The sequence below is a fragment of the Pituophis catenifer genome, unplaced genomic scaffold (assembly GCF_029215685.1).
Source record: "Pituophis catenifer annectens isolate HBS135680 unplaced genomic scaffold, rPitCat1.0.hap2 SCAF_6, whole genome shotgun sequence".
Taxonomy (NCBI): Eukaryota; Metazoa; Chordata; class Lepidosauria; order Squamata; family Colubridae; genus Pituophis; species Pituophis catenifer.
This window is the reverse complement of record NW_027256886.1, coordinates 53,763,319-53,777,985: the sequence shown is the minus strand read 5'-3', so window position 1 is coordinate 53,777,985 and position 14,667 is coordinate 53,763,319. Positions and strand designations below refer to the sequence as shown.

General features: G+C 35.2%; 1 protein-coding gene across 2 annotated transcripts in view; it reads left to right on the top strand.

The window, feature by feature from the left end:
* CACUL1 (CDK2 associated cullin domain 1) overlaps positions 1-14,667 on the top strand; it is a 38,196-nt gene that overhangs the window by 19,366 nt on the left and 4,163 nt on the right. Inside the window, exons 5-9 of one of the 2 annotated variants that reach the window (XM_070945907.1) lie at positions 4,032-4,134; positions 8,972-9,061; positions 9,522-9,660; positions 12,038-12,081; positions 13,323-14,009. In XM_070945907.1, coding sequence (XP_070802008.1) covers positions 4,032-4,134; positions 8,972-9,061; positions 9,522-9,660; positions 12,038-12,081; positions 13,323-13,363 — 417 coding nt within the window. In that variant the 3' untranslated portion in view covers positions 13,364-14,009. Of the gene's footprint in view, positions 1-4,031; positions 4,135-8,971; positions 9,062-9,521; positions 9,661-12,037; positions 12,082-13,322; positions 14,010-14,667 lie in introns of those variants that run through there. The other variant, XM_070945908.1, reaches the window with a different exon arrangement.

The following is a 14,667-nucleotide window of genomic DNA, read 5'->3' as shown; positions in this document are numbered from 1 at the left end:
TTGTAACATGGTGGTCAACCTGGGGTTGGATGGCCATATAAATATTTTTAAATAAATACATTCTATGATGGATACTTTCATATTTTGTTGGCCAATCTCAAAAATTGTAGTTAGGAGACTACTGCCCTCCATATGATTTATGTGCTGAAAGATTCAATTTGTTCACTTAAATTGTAGGCATGTGGTGATATTTATAGTAAAATACCATCAGTATGATGCCATACAGGTTTAGTTTTCATTTTCAGCTAATAAAGAGAATCATTCCCAAGATTAAATAGTTGACAGACTGAGGAACAATATGAAATTCAGTCTAACCATGAAACTGGTGTTGGCAAATAATTGATCTCAATAGAAACATGACCAACTTGTTCTGGGCATTGATACATTTTTGTTAAAACAGTTTAATTTCCTTATGGCAGTGTTTTTGTTACTAGTTTTTCCACATAATATATCTATCACCTATCTAGGATAAGTGTCTTGTTATGTTGCTGAAGGGCAATGTATGGGGATTTTAGATGTCAATTCAAAACACGATTGGATCCTATAAGCTGCTGCTTTGACAATTGGTTCGTAGCCTTCGAGGCCCAATTAAATTGACACTACTGACCTTTAAAGACATTCTACAGTTTAAGGGCGGATACTTAAAGATGAATTACATTGATATCAACCTGATTGTTGTAGTGAGATTATCAGAGGCCATTCTGAGTGTCAGAAGTGCGATGAATGGCAACTGAGAAGAGGCATTTGTGCCTGAGATAAAAGTGATGAAATAATTGGATTAGTGATTTGAGCAAAGGCGGCAGAACCAGCACAAGTAAAAATCTATTCTCAGTCTTATTCTTCAATGTGCTGCTGAAAAATAATAAGTTGCTTTAGCTAATCACTACAATGCTGCTCATCCCTGGAGTTGTTCTAATGGGAGGGGACATTGAGTGCAGTTGGGACTGTTTCAAGCCCAATGGACAAATCTGTGTCCTATTTCGTGCATAAAATTATTCTTGTTAGATCCAGCATAAGTATTCTGAGATGGATATTAAGGCCAGAGAAAAGAAATGTACTACATTAATTCTGTAGTTAATGCAATTCTGAGTTCATTCAAAGTATTTGATTGGTAGTTAGGTTACTTGGAAAATAATCTGTGCTCATATCACCCTTCCTGTGTTTTCAGGTCAGCATTGACATGTCTGCATGTGGTTGTTAAATTGTATAACAGTGATAGCCCTAATTTCCGTCTTTTTATTGCAAAACAGAGATGCTTTGATGTTCAGAGTTAATGCTTGATCATTAGCTTTACTGGATACTTTTCATTTTCTGCTTTCAAGTTAATTTATTATGTTTAATTTCTATTATATATGCTGTGTTATTGCATGGTGCTGTAAAGCTAGGAAATGTTATTTTTTTTTAAAGTAGGGTAAAAATGCTTCTAATGAAATAAAAGCTACAGAGTTTAGATGACTCAGTGAAAGCATATCTTCATGAAAAGAAACGCTGCCAGACAGAACAAGACATTCTACAATTAATTCAAGGATTTAAAAGAACTTTGTGTTATGTTGAGATTTTAAAATGTGGTTTCAGAAATAGACTAGGAATAACACTGAAATTTTGCTAACTTTCCATCTTTGTAACTTCACATGAACATTTAAGCATCATTTGTGGTCCCCCATCCCTTCCTTTTCAGTGTTTGAATCGATGGCCCACATAGGTAGTAGTAAATAGGCTGGAAATACTAAATATCTGTGATTACATATTTACCCTGAAAAAAGCAGCAAGGGGGTGAGGAAAGTTTCTAAATTGTTAGACAAATTATTTTCTAGACTCTCAAGGCGTTTTGATATTTGAAAGTTTGTTAGACCACCAGTAAGATGGTTGTAGTAACTTTCACAAAATCATGCCATAATAATAAAAATGTATTAATCCAGAAATCCAGAGCTGCATAAATCTCTGTTTTGGAAGTGGTTTTTCAAAACACAGCTATAGAAGAATCCCCAGATTTTTCTTCTATGACTAACAGAAAAACAAAGAAGATAGCAGCGTGAGGACAGAATGATATGCCTGCCTGTTATTCTGCTCTTGCCTGCCTAGAATTATTTGTTCATAAAAAATCATTAAATGTATGGTTCACTTGATAAATTAGAGGATTGGGCGGAAGCAACAAACCTATTATATCTAGAACTTAACTAGGAGATACAAGAGGTGGTGAAAAGGTTCGACATTTATCTTCATTTTAGAAGCTGTGGTGCTCCTTGTCTCTTGACATCTGTTGAGCTGCATTTAATTGTGCTCTTTTGTAGAGGAGAAAAGTATGATATTAAGAAACAGCAGTTCTATAGATCAGCAGGAGACGAGAAAGAATTGACTGCCTTCTATACTTATTCTTAGATTGACATTAAACAATTGCTTCACACACCATGTGTGATTCCTGTGCTAAAGAAAAACAAAATAGGTAGAAAGAAAAGGTTGCTTTTGAACTGTGTGGATTACTTTATATGCTTCAGCCACATAAAGTAACATTCCATTAGTATTTTAATTGTTACAAATTATTGGGAACTTTGTACTTAGGACCTTAATACAATAAAATATAATAATAATAAAAGTTTTAAAAAAGGTAAGCAGCAGATTTGTAAAGTTGCACGAACTAGGCTTGTCTAGTCCAAGAAAGAGGAGGACTTGGGGTGATACAATACCATTCCAATACCTGAGGGACTGTCACAGAGAAGAGGGGGTCCACCTATTCTCCAAAGCACCTGAAGGGCTGGACAAAAAGTAATAGGTGTAAAATTATTAAAGAAAGATCCAACTTAGAATTAAGGCTTGCCTCCAGAAGCTGTGGTGTTCCTTCACTGGAGGTTTCCAAGAAGAAGTTGGACAACCATTTGTCCGGAATGATATAAAGTAAATAATCCTGGTCTGTCAGTCTCTTCAGGTAGTAGCAGTAGTACAATCCTTATACTGCTCAAGCTCTTGAATATCCAGGCTTCTGCCTTTTAAACAATGATGAATTGATTTGAAGAGTTGATAATTGATGTTAGTTGATTTTAATTGGTTTTAAATATGGAATTTTAAATTTGGGGGTTTTATAATTGAGCCAATTATTTAATAATTTTAATTATTTTTAAATTTTGTCTGTCTTTGTGCTTTTAATCAGGCTGTACACCGCCCTGAGTCCTTCGGGAGAAGGGCGGTATAGAAATAATAAAATAAAATAATAAAATAAAATAAAATAAAATAAAATAAAATAAAATAAAATAAAATAAAATAAAATAATAAAATAAAATAAAATAAAATAAAATAAAATAAAATAAAATAAAATAAAATAATAAAATAAAATAATAAAATAAAATAAAATAAAAATAATAAAATAAAATAAAAATAATAAAATAAAATAATAATAAAATAATAAAATAAAATAAAATAATAATAAAATAATAAAATAAAATAAAATAAAATAAAATAAAATAAAATAAATAAAATAAAATAAAATAAAATAAAATAAAATAAAATAAATAAATTAGGATCCAGTCTAGCATTCATATTGAGATAAATATTGTGATACAAAGTAGTGGGACTTGTAGCCATACACTGAGTGTGGATGCATCCACTACTGAACTTAAAAGAGACCCAATATGACCCTCAAATGCACAAGATATGAGCATTAAACAGGAAGAACTGTAAGTCTTAATGCAGGAACATAAACATGTTTAAGTAGACCTTAACTGGTAGGACAAATTTATGAGTAAAATGAATGGTGCATCCTATATTATAGGTTAGTGAGGTAAATGAACCCAGCCATTTTTGAGCTCTATTCCCTCTGTAGCATTGATGAAGATCATAATTATAAAGGTCAGTCTGGCATATTGAATGAATTTAGAATTTGCTTTCAACTTTTTTTCTTCCTAACTGGACTCACTGTATTATTTGTTGTTTGTACACAAACAAATGATTTGGATTATGAGAAGTGCAAAGCAGAAAGTAGTCTGTAACAGTACTTTTATATTGCTGTCATTTAAAAAGATTTTATTTTTTTCCCTCAGAATAAATTTTACATAGAAACCAAGCTTAACCGAGATTTAAGAAATGATCTTATAAAACTGTTTACGGAACATGTTGCAGAAAAGCACATTTACAGCCTGATGCGTAAGTCTAAAGTTTTGAGATGATTCATTTTTTAATATAGTAATAAACAGCTGAATCTTTATTTGGAAAATGACAAAAATGAAAAGTATCTTAACTAGCCTGTTAAGAATTTAATTTTAATAGGATTAAAATGCCAGATTATAGCTGTTGGTTGTTTGGGAAAATTGCAATGTAATTGAGTACTTGTTTAGTTAAATACAAGAATTTTCTGAGCCAGAGGTATACAGGTAGTCCTCGGTTTATGATCACAATTGAGCTCAAAATTTCTGTTGTTAAGTGAGTCCCCTTCTTTACAATCTTTCTTACCAGAGTTGGTAAGTGAATCATTGTAGTTGTTAAATTAGTAATCTTGTTGTTAAGCGAATCTGGCTTACCCATTGACTCTGCTTATTAGAAGTCACAAAAGATGATCACTTGTTCCCAGGACATTGCAACCATCATAATAAATACATGTCATTTGCCAAGTGTTCAAATTTTGATCTGTGACCATGAGGATACTGCAATGGTCATAAGTGTGAAAAATGGTCATAAGACTCTTTTTTCAGTGCCATTGTAACTTTAAATGGTCACTAAATAAATGGTTGTAAGTCGAGGACTACTTGAAATATATATTTCTTTGGTAGCATATTCTATTACAGTATAGCTGTCTTCAATTATCTTTGTTTTTGCTTTAAATGCTATTAGTTTCTTCAGATACCAGTGTTGACATTGATTAGACTGCTACAATTTCTGCCAGGGTATCTATTGAACAACAAAATAAGAAAACTCGTGTGCCAACCTTAACCTTTGCTGAATGAGTTTATCTTGCAATTGGATCTCATTGTGGTAATCCCATTATTAATATCACATTTTCATGGTGGCTTTTCTTCTTAAAGCAGGGATGTCAAACTCAAGGCCCATGGGCCAGATCCAGCCCAGGAAATAGCGAAGGACCGGCCTGCGGTGCCTCTGCCAGCAAAAATGGAACTCTGTTTTTGCTGGCAGAGGGCTGCAGGAGGATCCCCCTAGCTCCGCCCAGGCCACCGCAGGTGCCCTCTGACACAAGTGATGTCAAGCTGGCCACACCCAACTTGACCATGCCTACCCTGGCCATGGCCCTCCGGCCCCGCAAGTCAGACATAACCCTGATGCAACCCCTAATGAAATCAAGTTTGATACCCCTGTCTTAAAGCTTTCAGTCTGACAAGATTGATTTTAAGTCTTTAAGGTAGTCCAGACTAGGAACCAAACTCAAGAGTATTACCGTAGTATTACCTTTACTGTAAAGTTATATAACTGAATCTTGCAAATCTGAAACCGCTTCCCCCTTCCTCCACTTTTACCTTTCAGAGAACTAGGAAGAATCACTTATGAAACTCTATCCCCATTCCTGCTTTGGACTCGGGTTTCTTTCATCAAACTGTGGTCTAGACTGCAGCTCTCCCTCCTGTCTTTCAAGATTATTCTCACAGCCCAGAGCTGTGCAGCAGAACAATAGTAGTCCTTCTCATTATTCATATGAAGATCATTTTAATTATTAAGCTAGCTAAACAGAAGGTGCATTGTGTGTATTTATATTCAAGGAAGCAACATTTGTTTTTGTAGTTACCAAAAGAAAGGTAACCTTTCTAAATGCTAAATTGCTCTCCCAACTTGAAATGTACAGCTGAATAAACTATTGGCATTGCCATTTTAGCAGCAGGTTACTGTTTTCCATTTATGGCTGCATCTTCTATATACAACTAATACTTATCTAAATCATTATCAGTGTCATTTTAACATTACTGATGTTAGCAGTACTTTTATAACATTTAGGATTAGAAGGTAATTGCTAAAAATGAAAAATCAATTCCATACATTCGATGTATACATTCCATACAACACGATGGTGTTATTTAAAATAGCAGTAGCAGAAATAATACCTTCTGTATGAAGAAAAGCTAACAGAATTTTAGTTTAATTATATACCTCATTTGCATATGGTACTAAGACATAATGTGATGGCTTTTTTTGTAAACATATTCATTTTCAGTTTATTTAGTTTAGAAATAAACTGAGGCACAAGAGGCAATTTAAAATCCTGATGCAATCTTTATTATCTTGTTCTGTGCCCGCTTGTTCTGAGTAATGGTAAAAGAAAAAAATATTTAAATAAGTCAGGATTATAGCATTTTTCTTATAGTACTTGGTGCTTTCTGAGCTTGGTTGTTACTTGTAGAGTTTCATTAACTATTAGGTAGCATAATCAGTGCTAGATTATATACAGAAGTTTGCCTGCCAGTGTTGGTGGAGGCTATAATTTAACTTTAACTTTGTGTGGTTTAATTTAACTTCTAATTCTTATTTCTGTAGGGTAAGAAGCCTTAATCATTTAGTTAACAAATTCTTAAGTTGTGACATTTATAAGTGCAAGATGTTTTATTCGTACCTGGCCACAGTGCAATAACTGGAAATTTATCTAGTGCATGAATTTATTAGCCATAATAGTTAAATATAACTTCATATTGTATGTTAAGAAACTATAGTTAAACAGAACTTCATATTATATGTTAAGAGTTTCTTGCCTTTATCCTTGAAATCTTAAAGGTGAAGCTATTGTATTTAATGCCTTTTTAAGCATCCATCTGGCTTAGTCAAGGCCATTATTCTATAACTTGTGTTCTGTCTTCATTATTATTTACACAATAAGTAAGATACACTTGTAAAGGATGAAAGCGAAGGATTGCAGAAAGCTGAGAATCTATGAATTATTGTTTTGAATTCTCAGCTGACCTTCAACAGTTCTTCTTTCGTTTTTCATACATATTTAAAAAATAGCTTGAAAACATTCTTCTGATGTGATATTAATACAGTTACTTGATTTTTAAAAATATATTTAGTCATCTGACTTTAAAATGACAAAATAACTATTTGGTATATTTAAAATAACTTTGGGGAAAATAAAGCACTTTTAATACATGAAACTGCTAGCAAATAATTTATAGTTCATGCAATTTTTATTCCGAAAAACTTCTGTAGCCAGCATTAGCTGCTACTGACTCTACAATCATATCTTTTTATAAGCAACATATAGTAGGAGCTGAAGCAGAATTTCAGTTTCAACATTTAGGTTTTAAAATTGAAGTGTTAATGCTTCTTAAAATTTTATCACAATTCTGTTAAATTGTTGACATACCCAAATATATAGTATGTCTAAAATCAAATATCTCTGTTGAAATAAGATGCATAATATAAATAAATATCCAGACAGAAATATATACGCAGCCTTTTCTTCATGGACCTTCTCCTTCAGAGCACCTGTAATTGAGATGCACCAAGGCACCAAGCTAGAAATCAGGAGATTGAGTTGTGGTCCCACCTTAGACCATGAAACCTGGCTGGGTGATCATGAGCCAATAACTCTTTCTTAGTTACGCTATCAGGCTTGAGCAACAAGTCAGTAGGTCAATCCTGTTGTAACCAATGGATAAGCACTTGGTTGATTTCCCCCCCCCCCGTCTCCCCCCCCCCCCAAAAAAAAACCCCATTACAAGCAGATCTTTCACTTGTGGGGAAAATGCTAGGAGAAAAAAGAAAAAAGAGAGTTTATATTCATGTAACAAAATTCAAACTTTACAGAGATTAGCTTGCCCATATTTAACCACTTAACAAATAAATTCCACCATGGGAAGAGAAGAAAAGGAACCACAGTTGCTGTTTGATATTTGATAAAATGCCTAGAGGATTATTTTTATCATAAATTTGGTTTTAGATGCTCAGTTGCATGAAAATACAATTTTGCAGATTTTACAAAGATTGTCTTAGGGTTTGACAAAAGGAAATTCACAAAAAGGAAATTCCTTGCTGAGTTTTCTCATCCTATTTTTTTTTTTTAATTTGATTTATATGCCGCCCTTCTCCGGAGACTCAGGGCGTCTTACAATGCGCTAAGCAATTTACAATTTACAGATAGTCCTCACTTAACAACCAGGGAACTGGAATCTCAACTATTAAGCCAAGCAGTCATTAAGTGAGATGTCAACATGACTCTTTTGCTCAATGAACATAATCCTGGCACATCCAGTTGCAGTTGTTAAGCAATCTCCCAAGTCACTATCAATGGTGCAAAAAAGTTGCCTGCTGAAGAATTTTACCCTTTCACTCTCAAATTTTCCTGTAGGAGCCCCTTTCCTGTAGGAGCCCCTCAATGCTCAGAAGGGAAGTCGCTTGTGGGGCTGTAGGAGTGGAGTTGAAATTGTCAAGATTTCCCTTCTCTTACACTTGCAGTTTTTCTTGCTAACTTCCCTGTTGACTTTCTGGGGAAGCAGGCTGAGAAGAATACAAATGGCAATCACATGATCGTGGGACACTTGGCAAGTGGATGAAACGTGTCCAGTCACCATAGAGGGTGAACATTAATGATGGCTAGAAGTGCTTAACAGACCATGAAGCATCCTTTTCTAGGTGATTAAACTTTTGTACAGTTGTTAAAACAACAGTTCATAAGTAGAGGGCTATCTGTACTTAATGGAAAATGAGAAAAGTGATTTAAACTTTTTAATTTGTTTGCATTTATAATTATTAAGATGTCAACAGGAGACATGAATTCTGCATTCATATTGAAAACACACCGAAAAGAAAAGGAATAACTTGCACATGATTTGACATCTGCATGAGATCTTTCTGGATTTCTCTTGCCATTTTAAAAACTTGCTTTCCCCAGTGCTTTAACTTCTTATAAAAACTTCTCCTTTAAGATTTAAGTAGAATACATTCATTTGGGTAGACTAGAATAACAATACATTGCATACATTCGTGTTATAAAAATCAGTATCTAAAGTAAAATTAATTTGCAAATGAGTGTATTTTCTCCTTTCAGCTTTACTTCTAGAAGCTCAGTCCACACCTTTTTGGATAAACCCTTCCACAATGGCAAACATTGTCAAAGGATTATACATGCTTAGGCCAGGTAAATTATCTTTTTGAGTACTTGTTTATTTTTATCAAATGATCTTGTCAAAAGCTACATGTAATAAATTCATTGAAGAGATCATATACACATATACGAAACAAATCCAACTCCTACGTTAGAACTATATCAAGATTAGATACTTCACTATACAAGTTTTAATAAATTCTGCCGCAATTTGTGATAGCGTTTATTTATCATGTATTTGATATATTTGTTCCATCGATTTGGAACAAATATATACAACTGTTGTCTTGTTCTCAAAAAGAGAGATTGAGTAATCTAAAACCTTTATTAAAGGTGATCTTTTATAGCATTCTCATTTCGTATGCCGCACCCTAGATATGATTTTTTTTTTTTGTTTAAAATTGTGACATAAGAAAAAATTTGAACTTAACCCCTGTTAAATCCCTTAAGTATTTTTTTTCTCATTATCTATTTGCTTTCTATTTCTACACAGAATGGGTTCAGATGGCACCAGCTTTATTTTCTAAATTTATTCCAAACATCCTTCCTCCTGCTGTAGAATCTGAGCTTGAGGAATATGCTGCTCAGGACCAGAAACTTCAACAAGAACTTATTCAAGAGGGATTTTCCAGGTAATTATGCCAACTTTTCCAACATCTTTCTTTGGTGATCTATAAATTATGCAGACAAATTTGGGTATCACATAGTTCTTAGTTGTTTTTAACTATTTTAATGGCTATTTTGTATTGAATGTTTAACTTTTATTTTAATTGTGCTCCATGCCCAGAGATACATGCAAGTAAGATGGGCAACTATATAAATTCAATAAAATAAATAAATAAACTAGCGCAACATACTATTTGAAGGCCTTAGGAAATATCACTTGGGTAAAACATTTTTCAATGGTAAGGTCTGCTTCTTGATAACCTTGTGAATTAACTTTTGTGGAAGGAGGACACCTAGTGTAGAAAATGCAGGTCCACATCATTCTCCTTTAACACAAAAGGATGGTGTCATGTTTATTTCTTTTTCCAACTTTGAATGCTCAGAAGTTGGGGGGAAGAAAGAGAAGTAGTTTCAATGCACTCAGTTGAAAAACTGAAAGTTTTAAAGTTTTTAAAGCATGCATAATCTTCCTTAAACTTTGTACTTGAATCCCTTCCAAATCTTCACTAATACTGTAGTGAATACTTTTGTTGTGTAGTAAAAATAGGTATACAATTATATCCGGATATATGCATTTGACATACCTGCTTCCCAATCCCTGTCTAATAGCAACTGCAAAGACTATATGCTTAAACTTTTTCTTCTGTAGAACGGTCCTTGTAAGAAAGTAGTTAGATTGCACTGATAGTACATAAAATGAATAAAGTATGCTATTGCTTCTTATGCTAAAATCTTTATACTACTAAAATTCTTACCATGACTTTTACATGGCTAAAATGGTGCATCATAGACCAACAATTTTCGAACCAAGGTACCTCAGATGAGCTAACTTACAAAAGGTGTCCAAAGTCCAGGACTCATGAATCCCAACAAATTTGGGGAAGTTGTTGTGTTTCAATACTATTGGCTGCTGCTGCATTGCTGGACTGCTGCTGCAATCATGTGGATTCATTTTCAACATTCTGTGACAGTTTCCCAGCCAGTCTCACAATCCTTTGTTCCCTACCCAACCCAGCAGCAGCACTTCCCTGACTGCTGGAAAGAGAAAGGGGAAGAGAAAAGAAGGGAAGAGAGAAGAAAGATTTCTGATGCTCCTTGTCAGATTCAAACAAAGACATTCAGTGGGGAAGGTGGCAGGAATTTGGAAATTGCTGCTTTTTTTCCCTGCTCTTGATCATTGTTTCTATCTGTTTAGGGTAAGGAAATACCCATCTCTCCGAGCATGCCAGTCATTGTCCTTTGCTCTTCTGGGTGCGGGAGCACCGGAAATCAGAAGAGCAGCTCTTCGGCGCGCACACACAGAGCGCCAGAAACCGGAAGAGCAGTTCCCTGGCGCACATGTGTCATCTGATCTTCCAGTTTCTGGCACACATGCATGTGCGAAGACTAGCTGGCCGGCATGCATGCGTGCCCTGGAAACTGGAAGCTCAGCTTCCCGCCGCATACATGCCTGCCAGGGAGCTGCTCTTCTGTTTTCCAGTGCTCCCGTGCATGCGAAGACCAGCTGGCCTGCGTGCTTCTGTGCACCTGAACCTGGAAGAGCAACGGGCAACGGCTGGCATGCCCAGAGAGATAGCTGTGCGTGCCACTTTCAGCATGCGTGCCATAGGTTCGCCATCACGGAATTAGACTGTTAATTAGCACATGATAATAGATTCATATTATGTGCATGTTAAAATGTCTACATTAGGGAGCCGAGGTGGCACAGTAATTAGAGTGCAGCACTGCAGGCTACTTCAGCTGACTGCTAGCTGAGTTCGGCAGTTCAAATCTCACCGGCTCAAGGTTGACTCAGCCTTCCATCCTTCCGAGGTGGGTAAAATGAGAACCCAGATTGTTGGAGGCAATATGCTGACTCTGTAAACCGCTTAGAGAGGGCTGTAAGAGCACTATGAAGCGGTATATATGTCTAAGTGCTATTGCTATTGCTATTAGTTTTCATTTGCTTTCTAACCATAATTCAGCATAGTCTTTTTAAACTTTAAAATCCTAAGGGGCTAAGTTTCTAAAGGTGGCATTAGTTTTGGCAAGAGAAATCCTCTCAAGAAAAACTCTAGTTTTGGGGTCTTTGGGGCACACAGTGATGGGTTTTCTTCTATATTACTGCTAAACTATTGGACACACTTTCTTAGAAATTGTTATTTATTCCCACTTCAGCAAGAACTAATTACTTGAACTGAGCATTATTTTAGCTGCTTTTTTCTGGTTTCAAATATTATTTATTATCTTTATGTTGCTTATTATTCATCTTAAATGACCTAGATATCGAAAGTAGGCCAAAATTGAATGATTGGATAAATAAGTAAAGTTAAAAAAAACATTTGTCCGGCTTCCTTTTTTTAGAGGTGACCAGTCACGTAAACGAGCTGGAGAAGAATTAACCTATAGTAAGTAACTTAAACTACTAGTCTTTTTAATTATGGATGATACTATATACTAACACATGTGAACCTTTTTCACTGACAGGATGTTCAGATTTCTTCCAAAATCCTCCCAACACTTTTTAAGGAACCCCCTCAAGGTCCCTACAGATCGACAGAATACAGTCTGAAAAACTGTATTGTCTAAGCACTTAATAGTACATTATTGAAATAATTAAAAACTTATTACATGTATTCTAAATATATTGACTATTTGATGACTAAAAATACTTGCTTTTTATGAAGATCATGTTTATCTGAAATACAACAATAATGAATGGATAGTGTCTATTAGTGGCTGGGTCACTGTTCCATCAGACTGTTCTGGTAATCTGTTGCAATATGGGTATTCTTGGATGCTTGTGAAATTTCCTTTAATTTGAATTAAACTTCTTGGTACTTTCTGGACCCTTTTATGTAGGTGGGGTGTTTGGGTGATTTGGTTTTTTGTTTTTTTTTTAACAAAAATACAAAAAATGGTTTGCCAATGCTTTCCCTTTAGGTGATTGTTTGCTTTTCAACCTATCCTATAGCACAGAAATTCCTTGGTGGTTCTCCATGCCCAAATTTGAACCAGCAGTGCTTAGCTTGCAAACTCACACAAATTCAGCCAGGTGTTGTTGCTGCCTGGTGAGAGATTTGTGATACAGTGGATAACTATATACCATTTCTGAGTTTCTGTTTCTTGGGCCTCTAATACAGGTAGTCCTCAACTTACGACCTCGATGGAGCCCCAAATTTTTGTTGTTAAGTGAGATGTTTGTTAAGTGAGTTTTGCCGCATTTTACGACCTTTCTTGCCACAGTTGTTAAGTGAATCACTGTAGTTGGTAAGTTTATAACCCGGCTGTTCAGTGAATCTGGCTTCCCCCCTTGACTTTGCTTGTCAGGAGGTCGCAAAAATTGATGACATGACCCCAGGATCCTACAACGGTCATAAAAAGTGAGTTGGTTGCCCAGCATCTGAAGTTTGATCACACGATTATCGGGATGCTTGCAAAGGTTATAACTGTGAAAAAACGGTCGTAAGTCACTTTTTTTCAGTGCCGTTGTAACTTTGAACAGTCACTAAACGTACTGTTGTAAGTGGAGGACTACCTGTATTCTTAGTAAAAGATGACAGGGAGGGGCATTTTTTTTAAAGAACTGTAAGTAAGGGTGAGAGGGATTTAAAGTGATGTTTTCATTCTTTTCTCTGGACTTTTTCAGATGGTTCAGCATCATGTGCAAGCTCAAGAGGATGCAGATAGTGACTGTACTAGAAACCTGTCCAATTGGAGTAGACTTTGGAATGGCATTGGAAGGAGGGTAGCCTGAGACTCAGTCAGGTTGTTCTGATACTCAGGTTCTTCAATGCAACTATACCTAGAAGAGGTGTTTGGACTTATTTCTTGCCATGTAATAAAATGTCTGTTTGCTGCTATTTGGGCTAGTTTGGAACAATGTGATCAATCTTGAAAACGATTTGGTTTTTTTAAAGATGATTCTCGTGACGACTGTATCTTTTTAAGATTTGGTTTTTAAAAGATCATTAAATGCTAAAAGTTGATAGCCAAGAAGAGCAACTTCCTCTGAAAGAATTTTAGAGTGGTGGTTTTGTTTTGGTTTTGGTTTTTGGTGGTTTTTTTTTTTTTTTTTTTTTTTGCACTTTCTGATATGTGACTATTGCTGTTGGAAATCTGTGCCCGTTAGATTTTGTTCAGAATGTTTGGTCGGTAAATAATGATAATTTAACAGTATTTCCATCTGGGGGGAAAGAAAACAAGGTTTGTCTCTGAAGGCCAGTCATAGGACTGATTCTTCCCATTCCAGACAATTCATCTGCTTAACCCTTCAGTAGTACAGACCACAAAATGTATCTTAAAACTGTGATTTGATTAAACATGCTACAAAGTTGCCAGATTTTCTTATCTTCTTTGATTACATTTAGGAAAATAAACATTAAGCTGCATTTTAACTCGGTTCCCTTCCACACTGTTGGCAAGTCAAATGTTTATTGTATTATGTTGTTGGCTTTGGTAATGATTGTAAAGAATTGGGAAAAATGATTTTCAACATGTGATTTCTATTCAGAATTGAAATGCTAGTATATAATGAAGATTTGGCAAGAGATTGTGAACCAGGTTGTATGCTCATACCCTCTGTGCTGCCTAGTGGCAACACAGAGAAATGTTGGTACTGATTTTAATAAATCAGTTCTCTGAATGATAATTGGGATGGTATCATAGATTTTCAAATGCAACTGAAATGGTGCTTACCTCTGAATAACAAGCTACTTGAAATCAATGTTACACAGTTGTGGCTTGTACCATTTCAGGAGGCAACTGGAGAGAACTGCATATTTGATTTGTACATACTCTTTTTTTTAATTTCAACTGTTAAAGCTTGAACATAAATGTTTAATCTGCAGCAGCACTTTGCACTGCATTATGGGTATGATGGCAATATGTACCTCAGAAGGGATAACTATGGATCCCTGCTTTCTGTTTCTGGTCGTGAACAAAAGGCTAATCCCAAGGTGCTGGGGGGTTTGTTTGTGTATTTGTTCCCTTGG